This window comes from Haemaphysalis longicornis, unplaced genomic scaffold (genome assembly GCF_048455015.1).
Source record: "Haemaphysalis longicornis isolate Haplotype H1 unplaced genomic scaffold, Haemaphysalis longicornis Haplotype H1 scaffold_6, whole genome shotgun sequence".
Lineage (NCBI taxonomy): Eukaryota > Metazoa > Arthropoda > Arachnida > Ixodida > Ixodidae > Haemaphysalis > Haemaphysalis longicornis.
In genome coordinates, this window is record NW_027526407.1 from 75,891,971 (window position 1) to 75,918,674 (window position 26,704).

The 26,704-nt window shown below is 48.0% G+C and overlaps 1 protein-coding gene across 1 annotated transcript in view; it reads right to left on the minus strand.

Annotated features, from left to right (window-relative positions):
* LOC144143086 (hapless 2-like) overlaps positions 1-26,704 on the minus strand; it is a 53,333-nt gene that overhangs the window by 8,820 nt on the left and 17,809 nt on the right. Inside the window, exons 10-13 of the mRNA XM_077674903.1 lie at positions 25,012-25,196; positions 22,179-22,420; positions 17,042-17,139; positions 3,651-3,906 (exon numbers count right to left, since the gene is read on the minus strand). Of these exons, the coding sequence (XP_077531029.1) occupies positions 3,651-3,906; positions 17,042-17,139; positions 22,179-22,420; positions 25,012-25,196 (781 nt within the window). The remainder of the gene's footprint in view (positions 1-3,650; positions 3,907-17,041; positions 17,140-22,178; positions 22,421-25,011; positions 25,197-26,704) is intronic.

Here is a 26,704-nt window from a genome sequence, read left to right on the forward strand (position 1 = left end):
CAGCTGCTAATAACCGACAAGATCGAAAATGGAAGACCAAAACAAATTCTAGGCCTTCAGGGCTGTCGGCTTTGGCAGAAGGCATCACGATTCCCGATAATCATATGTAAGGTAAAACAGTTTTTGCAACCTTGCCGAACGCTCGAACGCGTTTTGTCACATCACTTTACGTTGTCAAGGCATGAAAGTTTGCCGACATGCACTATAGACTGCAAAAACTGTAGGTTGAGTTCCAAATAACCCAGTGTGTATATACGCGCGTGCTGATTCTATACCAGGCATCTAACCAGTATGGAGGTTTATTGAGCAAAACGAGTCACGTCTTCGTTAAATTTATAGTGACACATATATGTTTGTTAAGACCTGGAGGGATATTTCGGAACATTTTGCACAGTCATATCTTCCCGATATTCGGATATGCGTTATAGGAAAACTGCACTCAAGAGGAGGAGGAGGAGTAAGGGGAGGAGGGGAAAACTTTGTTTAACAATTAAATCGATCTGGTTAGTGGGCCGGGTCCTCAGTCCAGGACCAGAGAGTAAAAGTAATTTTCTTCAAATCATAGAACGCCATCCCGAGTAGAATAGGATTTGTTCGTCGCGCCTGGAAGGGTTGAAAAGCAATAAAGAGCTACTTGAAATTCTTCTTCGGTTTCGAGTCTTGTAATATATGCAGGTATACTATTTATTGCGTTAGTTAGCGAGTATATCATGCCTTTAACACCGTAATCATGTCATCATTGTTCGAGTTGAGAGTCAGTTCGTTACGATAACGATATAATTACGATAGAAATTCGGAGCACAAAAGCCGCCTTCGAGTACTGTGGACCACGTTGTTTAGGGCGCGATCGCGGTGGCGTAGCACAAACCTTCTCATTGTATTTGCATGTGAATAAACAAAGCACGCTGTGGATATGCACCTTCTTGCACGCAGCCGTAATGAAAGCCAATTTGTGAAGAAGGGAATGTATGCCATACAAAATGAAGGAAATATCCACACGACCTTTGTGAGGCTCCCAAACATCCCGAAACCTAATAAGAAGTTGGTGACGGCGCAGAAAAATTAATGCGTTGGGCATAAAAAAAAAGCAAGAAACATTAATCCGATACAAGACAACAACGAAAGAAACAGAAGAAAGCCGCTTTATTTCCTGCTGTGCGATGAGCGTGTAGAGGCCGCTGCTTGGTACGTAGTATTAGACTGTTGAGTCTTCATAGGAGCATCTCAAAAATACTGCAGGGAAGCCTACGCATTTTGAATACTTATCGAGGAGCTCTGATCGCTGCTGATCCTCGCGAATAAGCAAGAAAGGACGAGTTACACACGATCTTCTGACCGATACTCTGAAGAAAGTTGTTCTCTATCTCTTCGTGTGTTGCAAACTTGTGGGGGATACGGCTTCAAATTATTCAGATGCGTCAGAAGCTGGATGAGTCGCTAGAAATACGCTTTTTAACGCACTACAGCAACGAAGCGGGCGATTTCTAGCCCAGGCACTGTTGCCCCTCACAAGCGGAGTGTAGCAGACGACAGTGGCGCGAATTCCTAAGCCGACGTCAGAGCCAGGGGGCGCCACTCAAAGATCTCACCGCCAATAAGGAAAGCTGTTTGTAGCCGTATGGCTGCATTGAGGTGGATGTCAAACTTTCCTTCGCAGAAACTTACTCCACCTTGGAAATTTCCCTTAAATAGTGTCGATTAACACCAGTGTAATCATTTCATTAAACTTCCATACGACTTGTTTTTTGGTGCGCAGCACTTAAGCGCCCACTACTGTGGTTTCGCGGCGCCGCCGTCCCTTGTAACTGAGCGAACGAAGACACCGAAGGCAAACGACGAGCAGGCAAGCAGAGGAGGAACGTACGGCAAAAGTGTGAGGGGGAGGGCGGTATGCCGTGACGGCGTGAGACATCCTCTCCGGCGGCAACGCGCTACGAGGTAACCGATCTAACGAAGAGGCCACAGAAGATATATCGAGCACAAAAACGGAGGATGAAAGTATGGCGAATGCAGGGCCCCTGCGGCGACGCGCTATGAGATAACGCCAGAGTGTAATCGCGTGCCTTCGGTGTTCACTGGCGTGGTGATCACGTGAGACGCAGCAAATATGCGCCATCACCAAGAAGGCGCACAAATTTCGGAGGACAAACTCCCCGTGTCGAAACGTAATCTCACTTGTGTGCTACGAGGGTTCCTTTTATTACTCTGGGCATTTACGTTCGCTTAGGTACCCTGAACTGGAAAGCATTACGGCTTCCCGTGTTGATACGTAAGCACTTAGGTGCTACAAGGATTCTTCCTATCCCTCAGGGCACTTGTTTTACGTGCTTTGGATAAGAAAGCTTTGTGGCTTCTCATAACGATGGCTGAGGTGCACCTGTTCTCAGATGTTACATCTCCGAGTGCGCTGAGCTCCATGAGGCTTCTTGGTACCATCCACTGGCCGTGGTCAACGGCGGATTAATTAGAACGTTCGAGAACTAAAAACACAATAGAAAAATCCGCCGTTGACCATGCCCAGCGGATGGTACCAAGAAGCCTCGTGGAGCTCAGCGCACTCGGAGAAGATGTAACAGGTGCACCTCAGTCACGAAGAATGCTGATTCTGGGGAACTAGTGTTTTAAAGTGAATGTGACTGCATAACTCTGAATTAAGTAAGCAATAAAATTTACTGGGAGCACCTAAGTCTGTATGCGCATCGTTATGGAAAGCCACAATGCTTTCTTATCCAAAGCACGTAAAACAAGTGCCCTGAGTAATAGGAAGAATCCTTGTAGCACCTAAGTGCTTACGTATCAACACGGGAAGCCGTAATGCTTTCCAGTTCAAAGTATCTAAGCGAACTTAAATGCCCGGAGTAATAAAAGAAACCCTCGTAGCACTAAAGTGAGGTTACGTTCTGACACGGGGAGCCATACATCTTTCAAAATCGAAGTGCATGAGCAGAAGTGCCCGCAGAACAAAAAAGAAATACCGCGGAGCACTTAAGTGTGCTTACGTATCCCCACGGGAAGCCATGATGCTTTCTCATTGAAAGCACCTAAGCATACATACGCGCGCCGAAAAATAAAAAAAAAAAAAAAAACTCTGAGCATTTACGTCTGCTTGTGCATCACTACGGTAAGCCACCATACTTTCTCATTTAAAGCACGTACCGTATTTTCGCGCGTATAACCCGCCCCTGCATATAATCCGCATCCCACTTGCAGCCCACCCTAAAAGAAAACAAAGTCCTCGCGTATTGCCCACACATTTGATACAGGAAAGGCTGCACCAAAGCTACTGCTCAAGCAAAACATCACATACTATGCAGACAGAAAAAGCGTATATTTAGCAAGCAGAATACACTGACTGCAAGGCGAAAGTCACAATTCACTAATAAAATTCGGTTGTTAGAGTGCGCTCGTCCTTGTTTTTTTCTTCCTTGTCCTTGCATGTTCGCGCAATCGCTGCCATGGAAAACTTAGTGTTACCGCGTAGGAGCTTCACGGCACAACGCGCATTGCCGTGAAGCTGCACTAAAGGAAGAACCCCGCGTATTATCGGCACCCATACTTTGCCACTGAAATTTTCGTATTTTTGGTGCAGGTTATACGCGCGAAAATACGGCAAGCCCGAGGAATTTCTTTCCTGTGTTGAATGTTCTCACCTATGGAAAGAATAATCTCGAGCAGGATGATGGTCGTCGACAAACCGCAGGATAGCGGATCCACCTGTTTGCCCATCGCGGGCGTCGCACGAAAAGGTTCGGGGACCGCGTAGAACGGAGGCGAACGGGTCGTGGTCGTAGTCCGTGACGTGGCCGTGACGCGTCCAGGAACTCCGGTCTTTGTCTGGAACTCCGTGTGGCGTTTACCCCGGTTAGCCAGAGCATCCTCCTTACATGTCAGTGGCTCGCCAAGACACTGCGAACGAGGGGGCTAGCTCAGGTGAAAAATATCCCTTGTGGTTCCATCTGGTTCCAGTTCAACTGGTTTATTGGACAATTCCCAGATGAAACCAGTAGCCACTGGAACCAGTAGGACCAAACCAGTAGTTCTGGGACCAGTATGACTGGGACCAGTAGGGGTAAACCAGTAGCATCTGGGACCAGTATGACTGGGACCAGTAGGGGTAAACCAGTAGCATCCGGTACCAGTAGTGTTCAAAACCAGTAGCAACTGGTCGTAGTCCTTGTGGACCAGGGGCTACTGATCGACAAAAACACAGATTCTCACACAGGGCACCAGCAGAAGGCGCATGAAAGATAAACTGCTCAGGAATATTTCAGTCCCAGATGGGAGTGATTCTAGCCTAGTTGGAATTCAACAGAAATCATTCGCATCCCATTGTAAGCTAGTGCCAGTCATGATTTATATTGAAGCAACAAGTACGGCAAATAAACTAAAACATTTTATTAGGCCGTCCTTGCTCTCAATCTAGATTGAGAGCAAGGACGGATTTGCAGATACAATCTAGGGAGGGCGGTGATAAGTTTTTTTTTTAAAGCGCAAGCTTTCTTAGTGGGACCCATGGCATCCTGTGTGAAAAAGTAATGGACTGGTTGGTCGACCGAAAAAGCTCTCATAGGATCTCTGGATATGGGGCGCGTGCGTAAAACCGGGCTTCCTTTCTGTAAAATGGCTAAGGCGTTGCGCTGCTGAGCACGAGGTCGCGGGTTCGATTCCCGGCCGCGGCGGTCGCTTTTCTGATGGAGGCGAAAAGCAAAAACGCCCGTGTGTACGAGATTTCGGCGCACGTTAAAGATCCCCAGGTGGTCGAAATTAACCCGGAGCCCTCCACTACGGCGCGCCTCATCGCCTGCGTTGCGTCGGCGCGTTAAACCCTACAATCAATCAAATCAAATCCTTTCTGTAAAAACGGTTGCTTGAAAATCGCGAAAAAGGGACGCTTTTAGATAAGACAATAAATAGACGCATCCATTGAGATGAAGGAGTACAATCTTCATCTCACAAACCACGTTCATCTCGCAGGTTCATCTCACAAACCACGTTTAGCTCGCTCGTAGATGCGTTCACTTAGAGCGCGAAAAGTCGTCGCACGGGTTCGTTCTTCGTTTGCGATTTGGCTCTTAGAGTTTGGCGATCGACTGGACGCACTTTCAGCGAAGGTTGGGCGCACTTTTGACGCAGTTTTCATGTCGGAAGGCTTTCGCGCTTGTCTCATTTTTCTAGGAAGGGATGTGGTAAAGTTTTTTTGTAGTGATGATGGTTATGAACAGCAGACGATCATGATAACAATAATAATTTTTACACTCCTTCTAATAATAATAACAAAAGAACGACAATTCAATCGCATTTATTTACGTTCCCAGAAGCAGACAAAAGGCATCTGTCCGAAACAGCAATTTCTTAGGTCATTTTAGGTTCTCCAGGGGAAAGGGGTGGTCGCCCCTGGGCTCCCCTCAAATCCGCCACTAATGAGGGCATCGCAGTTTAGCATTCTAGAGGGAGCATGATAGTTCTACGGAGCCTCCTGCTTGATAAAGAAGCAGCTGTGAAGCAGCTCGGCTCTGTGTGGTGGATAGGACTAACGTCACTAAATAAGCTACGCTTAAGAGTAGCGCCACTTCGTGCACCCGTAAGCGTCTGGGGGCCATTTTGTTTCTGGCTTGCAGCGTTGCCATCCCATCTCTACCAACGAAACTGCCGCCGGTTGTGACGGGCAGAGAGAGAGAGAGAGAGAGAGAGAGAGAGAGAGAGAGAGAGAGAGAGAGAGAGAGAGAGAGAGAGAGAGAGAGAGAGAGAGACGCCCAGAAACAAAATGGCTGTGCCCATGTGTAACGTGGTACCGACCGACCAGTGAAAATCTTGGCGGCACATAACAATGAGAGAAAGGAGTTCCGATAGTCTAAAAGCCTTTATTTAGTGACGCTAGATAGGACCGAACGGGGAAGAAGACGAGAACCGGTGTCGCGCTCGGCATAAAATGGGGCTCAGTCAAAGTCTCCGCTGCTGTGTCAACTAACTAGAGTAAATCGCAAGAAACCACCATACGTCCGTCGGCCGTCCATCGTACATCCATTCCGGCTGTAGCGCTAGCGTACGTCCACTGGACGTCCGTTTTAGAGCCGTCGCACATACCATGTACGTCCGTGGGACGTCCGGATTTAACACTTCCGTACGTCCATTCGGACGTCCGAAATTGGATGTATTTCGGACATTTAGTAAAAATCTACAGAATCACAATTGTATTAACGAGAAGCATATGTTCCTGCAACGAATGCTACGCCGCACAACACCAGCGCACTACCGGGCAGGAAAGTATACACGATCACGGTAAACTTGCTTCACACGTTATGGTAGTGGTTCTCACCCTTCTCCAAAGAGATTATCGTTTGAGTCGGTGAGGTGCTCAAAAAAGTAAAAAAAAAAAAAAAAAATTAGGCTTAATTTTAGTAACACGCAGATGAAGCGAGAGTAACTTTTCCTGTTTTGCTTTCATGTGTAATTTACGCCACTATTTGATGCTCCGTGGTAACTTTGTACGTCCACGGGCGGCCGTCCGTCGGACACACGCAAATGTACATCCTTTGCACATCCGTTGCTGGATGTCTAAAGTACGGCCGCAGATGTACATCCAAACACGGACGTACACTGGACGTACAGTGGCCGTCCAAACTTGGCATTGGATGTTCGGCTGTGTTTCGGACTTTCCACGGACGTCTGTGGTTGCTTAATATACTGCTATCCTAACCCGGCCTTCCCCATTTCATATTTGGAAGAGGCGCGAGACAATTGCGGTGGGCATCCTGGTGTCCGGATTTATAAAACGCAGAAAAAGAGTAGTATTGCAGCCTTAGAGCCCATCGGCCAGGCCTCCATGTGCTCTGTAATAATATTGTTACACAAAATGTCAGGACTGCTTCACTGTACGGCAAATCCTCCCCGCCAGCTGCACGGCCGATGAAGAAAAGAACGAAGCGCTTCTTTTGGGCGGAATCGATGTTTGCTGCACGCTCTCCGGTGAACCACCGCCATTACTGTGAACAGTGATTTCCCTACACCCCCCCTAGGGGGTGTATAGACCCCCCCTAGTTTTTCTGGACACCCCCCCATGAATCCCCAAATTTCACTCTTGTCAGTCCTTGTATGGACCTTTTTCAGTATCGATCTGTGCATAGCGGGCTGCCCGTCTGCTACTCTTGGCAGTAGCCTCGGGCAAAATAAACAAAAGTGCGCCCCCCGAGCTTGCTGTTAGCGTTGCACGTATTTATTTCCTTTTTTTCGACAGCTCGTGGCAAGTTCGTATGTGCACACAAAAAAGGCTTTCAAAGGAAAGGGGCAAAGTGGTTTGAGGCTGACCACGCTGCGAGCACATTGCTACCAGCCAGGGAGTAGCGCAAATGAAAAAAAAGTAAAGGAAAAGGGGAGCTTCAACGGCCGCAGATTAGTCACGGAAACTTTCGCCTGCTACCGTGATATTCCCATGAATAGCACGGGAGACGGGTGCGTGCGGGAGCAACTGCAGGACGAGAACATTTTGTGTACGAGTTCTCCGAAACCCAGATATTTTCGGGGGTGTGCCTTACTGCCATTTTAATACGCCGAGGTGGAATACCACGTGGGGGACGCCGCAATTCCCCACTCGCTTGAAGTGATTTTGGGAGTGACGTCGGGTGCCCAGGGAAAAATGGTCCAATGGAGGCAGCGGAAACGCGAGTATGCAGGACAGTCCCACGGTCGAGGGAAGTTTACTTAACTAGTTATTTAACTTAACTTAATTATTTAACGTAATTATTTAACTAGTTACCCTAACCTAATTATTTAACTAATAATTTAACCTAATTATTTAACTTAATTAATTAACTTAATTATTTAACTAGTGGGATAAAAAAACAGCTTTTCTAGTATATGAACCCCCCCCCCCAAAGCCATTGAGACAACCCCCTTGATTCGATGCCTGGGGAAACCCCTGACTGTGAATAAACCCCACTTCGTCTCTTACTCGCCTGCTTATCCCCGTAACAATATTTTCGCAAGCCAGCCTCGTCTGAAGCGGTTCCCTTCACTCTTTCTATTCAGGGTCATTGAACTGGGTCGTAAATCATCACCATCATCAGCCTATTTTTACGGTCATGAAGGCTTGTCCCATTGACTTACAATTGCTGGCACCCTGCGCTGTCCGAATCTCTTCTTTGCCCCCAAATTTTCATACTTCATCCTTCCGTTAATTAAGTTACCGGCCTTCCCCTATACGTATTTTCGTCTGTCGGTAGCCTCGAATATGACGACTTCAATCTGTTCTCGAAGGAGTTTCACTCCGCCTGACGGACTTATAAAACAGTTCCTGGTTGACGAGTTGATCCCGAATTCAAGGAATTTCTTTTTTTTTCTGCGCAAGAATAACGAGACAGACACCAGACGTAGACACGCATGCGCATGCAGGCCAACCATCTCCTTGTGTTTGTTGGTGCTTTTGCGGTGAACGAAATGTTCTGTGACGTCATGGAGGAAAGAAAAGGTTAGGAGAGGCCCTGACGTCACATTTGTGAAGCCGAGTCCCGCCATGACTTGAGCCCACGGAGCCCAGCACTCTATCCCATCATCCTTTGCTGTCTCCGGTTTGATTTGACTAACATGGCGTCGCCCTGCCCTCCCGCTTCGAAGCGAAAACAGCTTCGTCGCTGATACCTCGGTGCGATGTCATCTTCTAAGCTGTTTATTTCGCCTTCAATTTGCCCATTCTAACCCTCACCCAAAGTTTCAATAAAAAAACGGCCTTCGTTTTTGAGATAGAAGAACGATTGAGTGGATGACTCAATGAAAGCTTATTTACCGAAATTTCATAAGGCACTTCATAAGTTTGGGGGGGGGGGGGCACTTTGGGGAACTTTTTCACTTGGGCAGCTTGATTCCCTAACATTCGCCCATCGACTTTCTTCTCTTCGTTTTTTTATGATCCCAGAATTCAAGAAAATAATATTCTTGGCGACGCTTCGGATGCTTCGTGCAAGAAATCATCCTTCTAGAGTTCACTTTCCGCAAGAATGATTCAAAAGCGTTAATTGAGGAGTAGTAGAGCATTATCAATGATTAAAATCTTCACATTTCCCCACGCTTCCCTAGTAGCGTTATTATTCCCGTATTTACCCCGCCGCGTTGGATCAGCGGCTAAGACGTTAGTGCTGCTGAGCCCAAGGACGCGGGTTCGATTCCCGGCCGCGGCGGCCGGTCTTCTGATGGAGGCGAAAAGCGAAAACGCCTGTGTGTCGAGATTTCGGCTTACGTGAAAGATCGCGAGGGGGTAGAAATTAACCCGGAGCCTCCACTACGGCGCGCCTGATAGCCCATGTGCAGCTTCTGCGCATTAGACCCCATAGTTAGAATTTCCTGCATGTAGTCGCAGTGAGGGAGCAGGGAAGCGCATTCAGTAACTCTACGCGAGGCAGAGTTACCTGCAACGTCATAATCTCCGTCTAACGGTACTTGAATACGTTTCCGCCTCCCCTCTCTGTTTTGCGTGTAGTCGCATGTAGTCGCAGTGAGGGAGCAGGGAAGCGCATTCAGTAACTCTACGCGAGGCAGAGTTACCTGCAACGTCATAATCTCCGTCTAACGGTACTTGAATACGTTTCCGCCTCCCCTCTCTGTTTTGCGTGGCTCTCTATACGTGGTGCAAAGCAGGGTTCAGCTTCAGCAAATAACAGCTTTGCACCAGGCGACTTCAGATAAACAGCCGCAGAGCGGCTGCTTTAAATAAATAAATAAATAAATAAATAAATAAATAAATAAATAAATAAATAAATAAATAAATAAATAAATAAATAAATAAATAAATAAATAAATAAATAAATAAATAAATAAATAAATAAATAAATAAATAAATAAATAAATAAATAAATAAATAAATAAATAAATAAATAAATAAATAAACAAATAAATAAATAAATAAATAAATAAATAAATAAATAAATAAATAAATAAATAAATAAATAAATAAATAAATAAATGTGTTGCAGGGTCTCTTTAAAGTCACTCTCTGCGCCACGCGGAGGAGCAGCCACCGGTGACAAAGCGCAGGGGCGACTTCCGTTACCTCAGTATGACAACCAACGTTCATAAATAAAAAAAATGAAAACGTTTTTTCAATCGTTTACTTCCCCGCATTGACAGGTTCGCTGTTCGGTATAGATGAGTCTCTTTTTCCTCCATCAAAAAAAATAAACAAGAAGATACTGAATGGCCCCGATTCCTCTACAGAGCGCATGTTGGCCGGCATCGCGCCATATCAATATCATTCATCACGCGGTTTGACACTTACGGTAATCTATGATAAGAAGGCTCAAAAGGTTCCTGAGACTTATGAAGCGATTGTGTGCCTGTCCTTTATTGAAAGGGTAAGCCTTTCTTTGCACTGCTGGCCTGGTTCCAGACAAGATGAGACCTATTTTTGCTTCGAATTGCTTTAGCCTGAGACGTTTTCAAGCTACCTGACCTACATTTCGTTAATAAGCGGAAGCCCGAAAGCTGCATCGCCTGAACCACTCGCCTGGTTTCAGACGAAAGTGATCTTAAATTTTAAAGGTGATAGTCTTTCTCGGGTTACTTGTATACGCTATAATTTTGGTCTATCTGTGATTCGATTCAGTCACCCGGCCAGAGTGAAACAGAACCTGCGCAATAGTCTTATATGCTCACAGCGAAATCTAAACGTCTAAGTCCGGTGTTAACGTTCATACTTGTCAACATCGTTGAACAAGAATAAGACATTACCCAAATGTGAGGCAGAAAATCAATACATAAGTGATATTTGCAGTGCTCCTTTATTGAAAAATTCATGGAAGCTTTGTTTTTGCTATAGCAAATGAAATACTTCATCAACTGCAGAAAACCGCCGCGTGCAGTTTCCCGCCCTACTATAGCTCATGGCGGCGTTTAAGAAATCAAACGGCAATAGCAACGAAATGTTCCACTAGATAGGTTCCACGTTCCGCTTGGAACACCGGTGGAGTAGGGCAACGTGGTTCTATCAACGTTGTAGTAGGGTGCCTAGATTCACGCGCGTCTCCGCCGTACGGCAGCGCTGGCGTCAAGGCAGCCGACTTCGGGCTGTGGAACGCGGTAAATTTAAATTGACTTGACCAAACCTGTAGTGTTTACCCTGGGAGGAACGAGACGGGAGAGGAACAGCATGAGAGGTGAGTGGGGAAAAGAAGGGAGACATTTACTTGGCAAGGGCGCCAGCCGACTATCGTCTTTCGTCGACATTTGCAACGAAAGGAGCAGATACGCAGCCATTTATTGCTTCACTGTCTTTTTCTATAAAAAGGACTCAAAAGATCCCGACGAAAGGCGCACTAGCCGGTTCTCTGCAAAACAAGTGTCGACACTTAGGTGTACGCGCGAAGACAAATTACAAGTTTGGTTTATTAAAAACACTGGTTTCTCCCGGTAAGAATGACACCAATTTTATCGCAAACTTCAAAAAATAATCGAGATATTGAAGAAAACGTATGAAGAGTGGCGACTCCCCAGCCAATTTCTGGCGACTTCTCTATGACGTCGTAGAATCTCGTTTGTCTGATTGGCCACCGTCAAGAAACATGACTGGTCAATTGTAATGGCTCCTCAAGTTCTGTTTGATTGTATCCCTCAAGTTCCACTGTGCCGTTAACACATTGATAACTATACTACGTTTTTGGGCTTGCCCATATTACATCACTCGTGCCCCTATTACGTCACGGCAGCGCGAAATTTGAATGTTCTTTTTAATATTTCTTGTGTTTTCTTGGCCAATAAAACGTCTTTCACGGCTGGAGTAGGGCGGAGTGAGTTACAGTTAAGGCTGAAAGTTGGGCTACTTTGTGTTGACTTTGAACCATATTGCCAGCGAAAAAACAGACAGGGACTAAGAAAGAAACAGAAAGGGCAATCGCTAGACTTTAACAGACAGTCACTAGACTAGATAATCACTAGACAATCAACAGACAACCACTAGACAATCGCTAGAGGCTTCTTCCTTGGTCCCTGTCACTTTTTTTCGCTTGCAGTATGGTTCCAGAGTGAGCTACCAAAGGCCAGTTCTTTCAAATCGAAGGCGGCCTTATTTTCCCTTTGTGCCCCCTTTAGATCATTTTTCGCACTAGAACCTATGACGTGATATGCACAGCTGGGCGATTTGGCTGAGGCCGGCAAAAGCAAACGCCAGTTAGGTAGGCTTTCAAAATGAGCTGTTTTCGCTTAAATGTGATGCATTTTCATTTTATAGCTGTAAGAATGGTGGGGTAAACAACGTAAATTACGAACGCACACGCAAACGTAGAAGTACCAGTGCGTACTGCGGTTGGTGCTGCGCTCACCGTGCTTAAAGGAGCCATGAAGAGAAAACACAAGTTTGGTTCATTCAAAAGATTGTCTCGTTAGAATCATACTGACACCACTTTTAGCGTAAACTTCGCTCAAATAAGCTACATAATTAGGAAAAACGGGAATGGTCACGCGACCCACCAGCTCATTTCCCGCAACAGAACCTATGTCGTCACATGAGCTAAGCTCTGCGATTGGCGGAGGCTGGCAGAAGCAGACGCAAATTAGGTAGAACTTACAAACTAGACGAACGAGCGATTTGCGCTTAAATTTAGGGCACATTCTTTACAAAGCAATAAGAATGATGGGACAAACAGTGGAAGTTACGAAAGCACATGTAAACATAGAAGTACTGATGCGTTCTGCTGTTCGTACTGCGCACAGCATGCTTGGTTTCGCTGCACAGCACTACGGGGCTTGGGGTTGTCTCAGACGACACTGGCCGATTGACGCAAGCAACGGTGTCTTACGTGACCCCATTTGTCGAGCGAGCACTGTTTCAGGGAACGAATATTTTCTCCCAGAACAAAAACAAGCCAGGTTTAAATGCGGGCAAAAACAAACCAAACGCTTGCCACGGTATGGTGGCGCCATCTAGGTTACGGAACGTAAAGAAACGCGGGAACAAACCAACACCGCTGTACAGGGTGGAGACAACCTTTGAACGGTCCCGTGCCGCCGCAATTGGGCCAACGGGCTCAACGCGTTATTCTTTTCGTTTCCCACGAGACCTAGCAACGCGAAACAGACAATATGATTCCAACTTCTTCAGTAAACCGCGTTGCGGCGATAATTTTAGCGCGGTTTTGACACAATGACTTGCTTCGGCGGCGAGCGAGCAACCGAAAATGGCGGCGCCAGCGTGTACGTGTCTCTACCCTGTACGGCGGATGCGTGAATGAAGGTACTCTAGGCTGCAGAGCGGTCGGTTTCAGTGATGTCACTTGGGACCACGAAAACGCACGATTGAGCGGGAAAATCAAAATTTTAACCTGAATTGATTAATTTCTCAGTGAATAAAGCACCGTTTGTATCCGGACAAGCGCTGGGGGCACTATAAAACACGAAATCTTTCGAATAAAACCAACTTGCATTTTCTCTTCATGGCTCCTTTAAGTTGTTATAGCTGCAAAGCAGTCAACCGCTTTGGGGTTGTCTCACTCGACACTGGCCGATTGGCGTAAGCGGCATTGTCTTACGTCACCCTGTTTGTCGAGCATGCCCTATGTTTCAAGTAACGGTTGTTGCCTCCGTAACAAAAACAAGCCAGGTGCAAATACGGTCAGAAACAAAGTAAAGGCGGACCGCGGTCTCGCGCAGTATGGTGCCGCCATCTAGGAGGGCTGACGGTAAACAAGGCGTTCCGCAGTCCGCTGCAGACCAGACAGTGGACTAACGTTCGCTTGAAGGCCTGTCCTGGTTACGTCATCGCAGACGGCACGAAACACACGATTTGGCGGGAACATCAAAATTTTAACTTAAGTTGATTAATTTCTCAGTGAATAAAGCAGCGTTTGCTGCCGGACAAGCGCGGAGGGCACTATAAAACACCAAATCTTTCTAAAACAAAATTGTATTTTGTCTGAAAGGTCCCTTTAAAGTATTTACAATGTACGGGTGCCCACCGGCTTTGCGGTGAAGCTCCACAAATAGCGGAGGGCGCAGCGGTGCGAGCGTTTGCTCAAAATTTTTGAACTCGTTCGGTGGCCACCGTTCGAGTTGTGTAGTCCGGCGCTTGTGACGCTGTGGCCGCGAGGCCCACCACTGGAGAGGCCGGCGCTGCGATCGTTTTGACGTCACTTGTAGGATCACCGGGATCACCGTTCCTATCTTGCTGCGTAGTTGGCTTGCAGCGCGTGACGCTTCGCTTAGGAAGCGCGCGCTCTAAAAGTATTTTCGTGTTAATTTCCTTCGTTTGAAGTTAATTCTCAGTGCCTCAAGCGTATCAACTGTGGATAGATTATCCGCAAACACCATGAGCGTGGTGGTGTATTACGCATGCGACCGAAGCGTAAGCAGCGGCTTTTCCCCCCGATCAACAATGTGGACTACGACGATCGCCGAGTGAAGTTTCTAGATTTCTCTTGTTTGCAAGAAATGTATAAAGCAGGAAATCGTGAAGCGTTGACTGCTCGCAGAAGCACACGCAATCGCCGTGCCTGCCCGCACAGCCGACGGTGCGGCTCGAACCGACGCAGGTCGCGGCAGCAACAACTTGTCGCCGCTTTTTTAAAATCACACAAGTTGTGGAAAAGAAGTTCCAGATTGGTGAAAGTGGATGTTAGTGTAATGAAAAATTCTGATAGGTAGTGTCATCAGCTGTGGTTTTCAAAGCGATGCTCAAACATCTGCCGCGATTTACGCCGACCGGCCGCGGAGGTCGGTCCCGGCAGCGCCGGCCCGTTCACGCACGGTGCGGCGAGCGGCCGAAGGATGGCTATGCTTGCGCGCAAGAATCGACCGAGGCCGTGTGTGATCTTGATCGTCGATCGCTTCAACGGAAATCACCGCACTTACAGAGTTCCCAGCGCGGTGAAACGTTCTGTTACGGACTGTCACTCGCAACTCTAACGGCGATGAAATATCTGCTGCGACGCCAAGCCTAAAGTTCCCAACATCCCATTACGTGCATCCGAAGCCGGCTGTGAGCTGTTGGCGAAGGCCCTCCCGTCGCGCACGCGCGTGCTGCGTTTGGGTTCCTCTAACTTCTTGGGGGCCCCCAACGCTCGGTTCTCCTATTCTAAATATCCCCATTACCCGAAATCATTAACGACGTGTTTCGCCTCGTACGCAGCCTCGCCTTCTGTGAGAAGTCGTGAGTTTCGATATTGATGCTTGAGAAATGCCGGCTTACTGTAAACATACAAAACACGCTGCAATTATAAATTACCACGCCGAGCACCTAATGAAAACTAAATATAGCCTTGTCCGAACCCGCTCGAAGGCGTTAAAAACTCGCGTTCATACCGTTCATACATTGCGGACAAATCGCGAAAAGTAAACATCAGCCGTGCAGAGTACAGGCTACGGCAGTGATCGTTAATCAAATCCGCGCATGACTATCGTAGGGGAAATAGGCACTGATTAGGCCAAACTGCAGACCATAACAATACTTTTAAGCATGTGCGGCGAAGCAATCTGATCACCGTTCTCGCGTCATTCATTTACCAGGCAATACGAGCAGTTCGCGCGGTGAGATCATAAGTGAGCGACGCGTTTCCGTCGCTGTTACAAGGTGTTTGCTTGCACACGCATGTCCCGTCACAAGTATTTCATAATGAATTTACAGTGTACTTTTCTCGGCATCAGTTGCATCGTCCTTGGCGTTAGCTGGCTGCGTATGTAAGAGCTGTGGGTCGCGATGGTAGCAACTACCTAAACGCGGCGGTGTCGCCGGGAACAAGCGAGTCGCTGATTGCTTGCCCGAATTATTTGGTTTACAGACAACTTTTTTGGTAATTTGCATCAAATCCACAAGGAGCGGGCGAAACGGTGGCCACAACAAAAAACACGCTTCCGCATACGCACGGGAAATGTGTTGTAGCAGGCGACAACACTATTCGGCGTCCTACAAGTGACGTCACTCGTAGGTGGCGCCACGGTATGTCCTCGAGGCCAATACAGTACAATCTCGATAAACGGAAAAATTGCCGCTTAAACGGAACAGTTGCCTGGAATTTGGTTGGTTTTGTATTCAGATAACGTAAAAAATCTCGGTAATCGGAACTAAAATTTCCGCATCACCGTGTAAACGGAACCAGAAATGGAACTTCTTGTGAAATCCACTGGCATGAGAATCAGCTTTTTACGGTTCCGGCTGTTTCGTTCTTGTTTTTTTTTCTTCCTCCATGCTTTTTTAGCCTTGTTGGCCTCTAAGCCCCGTCTCGTAAATGGTTAGCTGTGTTAGCGCAACGAATGCAACATCGCAGTTCTTGTTCCAGTCGTTCGGTCTCGATTCTAGACGCCGATGCTACAGGGCTCACCTCCTGTCGTCTAGTTCGTGCCATCGTTGTGCTATTCGTCCTTCATTACCACGTTACCGTCTTCTAAATTCGGTGGCTCGTAAGCACTCGCGAAGTTGAGGCCTCTAGCCTCCGTGAAGATGCAGTTGCAAGGACTCAAACAAAAATAATTGACGCATTTTGTAGTGCACAGCGACTCATTGTTGCCAAATCAACTTTGTGAATGCTGTGCCTACGCTTCTTGTAATTTTCTTGCTTTCTGAAAACTATCAGCTACAGTCACTTTCTAGTTGTTAGAGTTCCATGAAATGCCCTTAGAAGTGTGTACGCACATAAATTTGCACCTTAGAACATCTTTCCCAGTAAACGGAACTCCTGTTAAACGGAACTAATTTTTACGGTCCTCAAGCTTGAAGTTTCGTTTATCGAGAGTCTACTGTAATTAAGAAGTTGATTAATCCCGCGACGCGTTTCCAAAGCTATGCTTGTACAACTTGTATCGCGCCTCCGATAGGTGGCGACACGAGTCCCGCCCGAGCTCGGCGAGGCAAAGCTACGGTGAAGCGGTGCCGGCGCGCGCGATGAGTTCATCGCTGGGCAAGGTTTCCCTGCGCACGTTCGCCGGCCGAACCGTTAGGTTTAGCAGTATCGCCGTTAAAAAGTGTTGCAGGGTCCTTTAATATACGTCGCGGTGGTCGCGAGACTACCACGGAAATTTTCTTGTGCTGACCTGCAATGAGCTGGCATAGCGGAGGGAGCATATTGCTTACCGTACACTGACAGTGGAGGTAGCACATGCAGCGACCTTTGGGGCGGATGAGGACGCTCCTCGACGTGATGAAACGGTGGCTTTCGCTTTCCAGCGTCACTGCAGGGTCAGAGTTGCCAGACGAACAGCGTCACCATCGCAGCCCTCGAATAGAGGACAGACAACTTGGGGCGGAATTCCGGGTTTTGTCCATTTCATGCAAGTTTCAATGTGTTCACTTCGAGCATGCTCCATTACTTCGAACGATCTCTGATTGTCTGGGAGCAGACGACGTCGGTGTGGCGCAACACAAGCAAGGCGGGGCTGGGTTTTGCGCAGTGGTGCAGGTTAAACGCTTCCCGAGAGTCTTGAAACAGACGCGAAACGGACATTTCCAAGCGTACACAACTCAGAATTCAGCCCCTGTTGTACCGCACCTGTCCTGAACTGACTCTGGCAGATGGAATAAAGCGATAAAAAAAAGGATTTTTTAACGTGAAGACAGAGGTTTCGGGGGTTGGAGGCTGACCGCGATTGCGCCGTCATCTCGTGAAAGTGTACGTTTTATTTCTGTGTCCATCTCTGTGATCATAACAAGCGCAACTTACTTCTTACAGGGACAGCAAAACTCTTGCGACTGTAATGTGTCAGTAAAAAAAGTTACAAGAACAAAAGAAACAAGGGGAATTGGAAATTCAAAAACGATTAGCCTTTGGTAGACGGGCCGTACGTTCTGGCAAACTGATCCATTCGTATTGAGCCTCGCACTTTGAACCACTGCAGCCAGTTTTTTATTTGGCTTTATATAGAGCCATGACCTGTCAAGTTGGGCCAAGACCAGGGAAGGGACGGGGGGGGGGGGGGGGTGCGCTCAGCCCTTTATTGGCTCTCTTTGACACCCCTGACCCCCCTGATACCCTTTTTCTTGGAGCCCTTGCGTGAAGAGGCTACCTTTCCATTTTTGTGAAGGTGACGCTCCCCAAAATTTTGTGACCTAACCTCGCCTTTTCAGCGCATGCTAATGACGACTAGTCGAGACGCAACTCTCTAGAGTTATGGTTTGACGTTTGCAATTGACGGCGTGTTTTGGTTCGGGGGAAAACTTTTGACTAAATACGTTTCAAGTGAGACGGGGCCGCCGTAAATAAAGGGGCATGTCACAACGCAAGTAGCTGTGTCCGGTGTACATCGTTAAACAAAAGTTGCGCGACGCGAACACGACGGGATCCGAATAGCCAGCGCAGCTGTGGATATTTGGACGGAATTATTTTTAATTCCGCGTTCACTAACGTTCACGCACAAAGCACGTCAATCCGAGCGCATGTTCGCGAGTACGTTGGTTCAACTGCTTCGTGGCACCGTTGTCCCGGATACATTCACGGAGGATTTGCCTGCGCGTATCGGCTTCGCGCTCACGCACCGCCGGGCACGCACGGTAACTGTTGGTTTTTCATAGCAGCAACGTTAACGTCGTTTTCATGGTCATGCTCTCTGCCCTTTCGCAAATGAGCACGCTAACGTTCACGGTAGTGTTGTTGTGTATGCGCAACAACAGCTGGGTGGACGCGACCTAACGGGTGGACGCGACAACGAGGAGGGGCGACCCAGGGGTGGTCGCGACAACAAAAGTGGAAGTTGGGCCAGTTGGACACTATTCACTATAAAAACAACAGCTTGTTGTGTCTTTTTTTTTGGTTCTCATCCTGTCTAGTTTGTTACCGGTTGTACTTAGGTGGTACCGGTTGGCAGCTTTGCCACTTTACTCCATGTCTAGTTTGTGCGCTGTTGTTTTTACGAACGACAAGGGTGGACCACCTCGGTCCACCCTCGTTATTGTTGCGTCCGCTCCTAGGCCCACACTTGTTGCTGTTACAAAGGTGGACAGAAGAGTGTACTTTCCGGTCCACCCTTGTTGCGTCCACCTTTGGAACCACCCTTGTTGTTGCTGCGCCCATTTTATTGGGCCGAAGTTGCCCAACCTTGTTGCGTATTGCGTATATGCAACAGGGGTGGACCCAACAAGGTGGACGCAACAAGGGTGGACCGGAGAGAATACTCTCCTGTCCATGGACTCTTGTCAATATATATATATATATATATATATATATATATATATATATATATATATATATATATATATATAGCCTGCACTGACGTCACTGTAGCGGTTATCTTGGAGCACTGGTTGCACGGTGGAAGACTGTGAACTTATCTGTCGCTGTTATCTCGAGGAACGCTCCGAAAACTGACTGACAGCTGTACTCCAGAAAGGGCTGTGGTGACGTCACATGTAGACTATGTATGCTGTATATATACGACGTATGACGCTGTCGGATGACCGCGAACTGGAAGTTCGTTGTAGCCGAAGCAGATAAGGGGCGACGAATGATATAAGGGGAAGGAGATAAGGAGATGAGGGGCGACAGTTTCTGTTTTGTCCCTCTTTATATTCTACTTTTAAAAAATGGCGCAGCTTGCACTGCTGGCGCAAGGCTGGAGAAACAGCAGAGCTTGCGGCCCCTCTCCCTTCGTCGGAGACCGGGCTGCTGCACCTCACATAGATTTTCGAACTTATCGCTGAAAGTTCTCCACGACTTGCAAACCCGGGTCGCTTTGTCCGCAGCCTGTCACATCCCTTCCAAAGTGGACCGCGTTAGCACGCGCTAGAACCCGCGGCAACCGGCTTCGCCAACTCTGCGTCAGTGCTCCCCACTTCAGGCGCGAACGCACATGAACTGGCGAGTAGAAGAGCACGCGCGAGATCACGTCACGAGCGCTGGGAAGAGGGTTCTCGAAGGTCGAGCTGGCTGACGCAGGGAGAATCTCACGAGGTGCGCGCTCACGTACGCTCGGTATTCTTTCTTGGTATTTTAAGGGCGAAGCACCTTAGGACCTCGCTCCGTCCGGGGCTTGGCGTCCGGGTACACAGTGTTGCGCATGCGCGAGGAGCATTGGATTGTATTGGATTGAAATGGATTGGATTGGATTAAATTGAATTGTGTCGGATTGGATTGCATTGGAATTGTATATACTATACACACGCGTTGTCACCCATTTACATGCGCGGGTGGGCAATGCCACGGGTGATTTACGGTAAGAACGATCCCCAGTGCTTCGCCCACTCGCCATGATTCACTTTGTGGAGATGCGTGAATTTTTTTTTTATTCTGGCAAGGCTATAAGGTGGAACTAAAAACTTAACCTGATCTGCTGTTCAAACAACAGCGCTAAAAATTCAATGCCATTCTACTCTGAGAAGGTGGATGTCCAGCGGATCCGTTTGTGGGTTATTAGTTGGCCACATACTCCCGCTCAAACAACCGCGTCGTCGCGCCTGGGAAGCGTTTATCGGATTGTAACGATGTCTTGCGTCTTGCGCCACACTGCATTCGGGGTACGGACGGGCATCGCACTTACGCTTGGCTTCCGCGGCCCGATCGTCGTCGGTGGTCTCGTTCCGCTGCGTTCGCACCCATTACCGCCTGCAATTTTCTTTATGAGTAGGCTTCACTGTGCAACACATGATGTGGGAAAGCCAGCTCAAAGGAGCCATGAAGACAAAATACAGGTTTGGTTCACTAGAAAGGCTGCTTTGTCCTGATAAAAATGATACCGATTTCATCGCGAACTTCCAAAAATAACGGAGATATTAAAGAAAACGCGTGGAGCTGCGGCGACTCGCTAGCCAGTTTTCGGCAACTTTTCCATGACGTCACAGAATCTTGTTTTTGGCGATTGACGGCGGTCGAACTAATCAATCGCCAGGATACATGACTGGACGATTGTAGTGGGGCCGATAGTTCCGTTTTATCGAATCACTTAGATGCTAACGTGCACCTAACCCACTGAAAATTATGCTTTTAGTGCTGGCCCAAATGACGTCACCATCGCCGATAACACGTCACTGTGGCGCGAAATTTGAGAGTCCTTAAGTATTTCTTGCGTTTTCATCGGTTTAAAAACGTCTTTCGTGGACGGAATGAAGCTGAATGAGGTACTAAAGTCTAACTCTTTAAAGTTAAACAAAGTTGTATTTTCTCTTCATGGACCCTTTAAAAGCCCAAGCTTACAGCGATGTTCTTAAAGTCGGCTTCACTTCTAAACACAAATGCATTGCTTAGAAGACCTTTTTGCAGAGGCAATATACGCCATTTTATATGGTAAGCGTGACCCCATTTTATGGGTTACCCCATAAGATGGGGTCACGCTGACCATGGGGTAATTTATGGGGTAACCCGGAGGGTTACCCCATAAAACAGCCGCAGGGATTGGGGAACAGACTAAGGCGGAGGACATTCTAGTTCATATTAAGCGAAGGAAAGTGGCGTGGGTGGGTCACGTAATGCGTATGAGGGACAACAGAGTGGCTGCCAAAATGCCAATAGACCAAAAATCAATACGGGCCGATCGAGGTCTCGATGGAGAGATGAGGTACGAAAATTTAGGGGGTAAGCATGGACCCAGCTAGCACTCGATGGGCTTGGATGGAGATCTTTGGGAGATGCTTTCGTCCTGCAGTGGACACAACCAGGCTGATGATGACGATGATGATACCAAAATATAAAGCGCTGGAGGCGAACAGGTGGTCGGTGTGTGAGGGTAAACCGAAGTGAGGAGGGGCATGGCGGATTTTTTTCGGTCTGCGCGCACACGCACAAAAAAATCCCCCCACCTCCCCGAAGGGGATCGTGCGGAAATGCGAATGCATTGGGTGCACCGAATTCTTTGCGGTATCGTTGCCGCGAGGGATTCGACTTCACCGACTTCCATCGCTATCAAGGCGCCAGTCGGCAAGCAGTCACGGAGCGAGGCGCGCGCTCCCTGCATTTATATGCGCAGCGAGCGGAGAGGGGTACGCGGAGAGGAGAGAGAGACCCGCGCCAGCCCGCGCGCGAGCTCTCTCTCCGCCCCGAGCTACGCGATGCGAGCGCCCTTACACGCCGAGCGCGCTCCTCCTCTCCCCTTGCCCTCCGCTACTCCGCACCTGCTCCGGTTGCTAGGCGCGTGCCACAGCTGTTGCTAGGCGCACGCCGCTCAACGACGCAAGACAACCCGCGGCTAAGAAATGCATTCGCATTTAAAAACGGGGGAGTTGGCTTATGAAACTAATAAAGCTTCACGCTGTGCCAGCATCTGTTTGCCGTGAACGAGACACACACCGGTGCACCAGACGTCCGCCGTCGGCATGCTGCCATCGACGTGCAGAGTGAGCAGCATGAGTTTCCTCTGTCCCGGGGTGAGCGGCACGATGTCGGTGCTAGCCGATCCGAAGCCGAAGCTGCAGCCCTGGATAACGGCCCGGACCTCGGCGGGCTTGTGGCCCGTGTTGGTGGCGTACAGGCGGATGACGATGGGGTTCGTCATAGCCGTCGTCGTCACCTCGGTCAGGGACTGCTCCGGACTGCGGCATGACGTCATTTGGGCCGTTTTGGCATTCCTCTGTACATTTCGTTGTGTTTTTTTTCAAGCGAGGACGTTTGGTACTCCTGGGGTGGCATTCTCGTGTTTGTCCGTTTTGAAAACGTCCGTTTTGAGTCCGTTTTATTGTGACGTACTTCCGGTTGTAGGCGGGATTTGGTTTGACTTTTGCGCAACTGTTCTTGTAAACACATTTTAAGCGACTAAACACGTTTTAAACTATGATTTATGCGCTTATTGTCCCGCCAGCGAACCGACAACAAGGCGACGAAAAATCGTCTGCTCCAAATCGTCTGCTCCGAGAAGCTGTGGCTCATAGCTCCGCCGTGCTTGCATGGGGTCACATCCGGGTGTTCGCTTTTAGCCAATCAGGGCTTGCTCAAAACGGATAAAACACGAGAAATACCGCTCCTGGTGTTCTACGTATAATCGGCTAGAATGCTTAGTCGAGTCGTGTCGGCTAGTCGAGGTGATCGTTTTTTGGAATATGTAATGATACCAGGGGCACAATTCTGCGTTGTGTCCGTGTCAAAATGTCCATTTTATGTACATGTCAATCGTGACGTAGTTGCGATTGCGAGGCCTCTGACCGAAGATATGCCTCTGACCGGACAACTGTAACCTTTCCCGTAAGTCACAAAATATTCAGGTTATGAGTGACTTTAAAATTTTAGGAGTACATTTCTCTAATTCACTTAATTGGAGCATTCACGCAAACTATGTGATAAATAAGCTATCTTTCGTTGTGGGCGCGTCATCAAAACTGAGATTCGTAATACCAACTGGAGTAAAAATACTAATCTACCACTCTCTTTTTTTGTCTCATCTAAATTATTGTCAACTTGTCTGGGGCTTGAAAACCCAGACAAATAAACAAAAATATTTATTTTACAAGAAAGAGCCTTGAGAACAATTTTCAATATTAAAATAGACGAATACATGGAATCGGCCTTGAATACCTTAAATAAATTCAGCATTTTAACTTTATACGAAATTTATTTATTCACAGCCTATAGAAAGGCTTCCCGTTCCCACAAGCAAAACAGTTTTCTTCAATTAGCAAACCTTACCGAGCAAAATCTACCTTATCCTACACGACAGCCTGACAAATGGGTGATAATGTGACGCAGAACAAACTATGGCTACAGATTGAGTCTTTTATTCTACCTTCATTGCTAAACCGGTTGTGTAAACATAACGTGGATGCCATGTATTCCAATCTACAAGATATTACTAGTTTGCTGAGAAGTTGACTACAGACTGATTAACATTTTTTTTTTGGTTTTGCAGTAATGCGGCCCGTTTTTGTCTTTTGCTGATTTTTTTTTTTGTCTCGTTTACTTGTCTGAAGTGCTGACCACTTTGTCTTCGCTTTGTGCCTTACGGGGCCAAGGGCTAGTCAAGCAGTCTAGTACAGCTTTTTTGCTTGGCCCCGCCACGTTACACGAAAATATCTGTATATATAGATGTACATAAGAGGAAATAAGTAGTAGTAAACGTTTATTGGAGCAAAAGGGAAATAAGAATTCATTTATACAGAAGCTGACGTCCCGCCGTGCTTTTGCACGTCACATTTGGGTCGTCTGCACTGTACTAATCAGGGCTCGCTCGAACTGGACACTCTGAACCGGACAAAACTAAGAATTCTGCCCCATGATAGCGCGAAATGTGTTCAGACGGGTCACCACACATGAACAGAGTGACGCCGCGCATGCCGTGTACTGTGACTGTGTCCTCGTTCGTTGACAGTGCCCTCGCTCAAAATGCGACCAACCTTGTCCCCCCTCTCCCTACTACACCGTTTATGCCGCCGGTGACTCAGAAGGGACACGCTTTTTGCTAAAGATTATAGACGATGCAGACATTTTATTGCCACTGATGGTTTACATGCGAACAACTGCTCTGTAGGGCATGTATTGGGTAATGTACTGAACTCGGTTTTTGAGATCAATGCATCGAAAAGAGGGAATCGTAGGAAGCACCTTGAAATCGTTACTAGATGGGAGGCGCGGGTCGTATACTTGTCCACTACTTCGAAATATACACAAAACACAATATCGGACTGCGGTTTAATTACGATATGTCCTCTGCTGCCTAGTTCAGTTTCTGTGTCTGTCGAAGTCTCTTATATCACGGAAGTGAGACTGCGCACCGCGTATAGGTGGTATTCATTGAAAAGTTTAGCTGTCGATTTCGTCGCTTGGAAACACTGGAAACGGCCACGGACATGGCACGGCTGGTGCCACTGCGCCCGCACGCCGAAAAAAAAAAAAAAAAAAAAACCGGCGCGCGTCGTCTGCTCCGTTTGTACCCGATTATCAACGGTGATGTCAACAGAGATGTTATTAAACGCACTCACAGTGGACTCGAAGCATTAATTCGCGTTCGATCGGGTGGAGTTTGGAACGTCCAACAGAAATAATGTGCTTAGCACGGACAAGTACCGCCATCCCGCGGAGCTCGACGTAACCAGTCACGGCGCACTCACATGGTTGCCTGCATGCGCGCCTCACCAGTGAATACAAGCCATATATGGCACGTTATCTGGGACGCGTCCAAGAAGGTATAGCTCACTCTGGCGTGTGGAACTTGAGGCCGTCGGCGCTGATCTCGAGGAAGGCCATGCTGAGGAGATGCCCGGCGTACTCGAGGGCCAGATACCGTCGTCCTGTCTCCTCGTTCACCAGGATTGGATCCTTCATGGGCCGCGCAAAGTTCTCCAGGAGGTACTTGCCCTTCTTGCCTTGAGAACGAAGGTCCTTCACAAAAAGAAAAAAAATGGCAGCATCTTCACTCAGTGGATGATGGCGAGGGTGCGGAGTACGGGGACTCGAAATGACGTCCAAGTTGCGCCCCGAGTGACATCCGATTTGCGCCCCGACCGTCATTCGATTTGAGCCGTGAGTTGCACGTACCTTGATTATTCCCTAAATGAAACTGCAACTCACGGTTCAAATCGAATTTCGCTTGATTTTCGCTTGATGGTGGTGTGCGCACGGATGGACGCAGACGGACATTGGGAGGTCCTAAGGTACACGTACCTTGATTATTCCCTAAATGAAACTGCAACTCACGGCTCAAATCGAATTTCGCTTGATTTTCGCTTGATGGTGGTGTGCGCACGGATGGACGCAGACGGACATTGGGAGGTCCTAAGGTACTCCGCACCGTTGTAGGCGAGGGAGTAAGCCGTTTGGCTCTCGGCCTTAGTCCAATGGGTAAGACGACTGACACTAACTGTGTCTTGTCTACCGGACACAGGCTCGAATCCTGCCAGTGCTTGTGTGATTTTTTTTGCGATTGTAAATGCTATGCGCACGGACGCGGACGGACATTGTGCGGTCCTAAGGTACTCCGCACCTAAAAAAAAGTGTGCGTGCACAGCCTCCCAAATTTTTAATAATATAGCGGGAGCTACGACCGATCGGCATGTCAGCGCCTTATCACGATGTTCACTGGCGAAATAGGTGAGGGTACGCGCACGCGCATGGAAATATCTGTTGTGGGAGCGCCGTCTGCTCCGCTGTTCTTCTCAGGGCAACACACCCCCTGTTTTTCTTATCCTGCATGGCCGTTTCGCTACCGCCAAAGGTAACTAAGCAGCGTGGGGCACAAAGTGATTCAGATGCAGTGCCAGGGGTGTGCCACTCTCAAGGAAACAGAGTAGCAGACGACACTCGTACAGTGACAGTGTCGTAGCAGACGACACTCGTATACAGTGACAGTGTCGTAGCAGACGACACTCTCACAGTGACAGTGTCGTAGCAGACGACACTCGTACAGTGACAGTGTCGTAGCAGACGACAGTCGTATACAGTGACAGTGTCGTAGCAGACGACACTCTTACAGTGACAGTGTCGTAGCAGACGACACTCGTACAGTGACAGTGTCGTAGCAGACGACACTCGTATACAGTGACAGTGTCGTAGCAGACGACACTCGTACAGTGACAGTGTCGTAGCAGACGACACTCGTACAGTGACAGGGTCGTAGCAGAGGAAACTCGTACAGTGACAGGGTCGTAGCAGACGACACTCGTACAGTGACAGTGTCGTAGCAGACGACACTCGTACAGTGACAGTGTCGTAGCAGACGACACTCTTACAGTGACAGGGTCGTAGCAGAGGACACTCGTACAGTGACAGTGTCGTAGCAGACGACACTCGGCCCTATGCGCCTGCGCGTACTCTCGTCTATTTCGCTGCTGAACACCGTGCGGCGCTGACATGCCGGTCGGTCGTCGCTCACGCTATATTATTAAAGATTT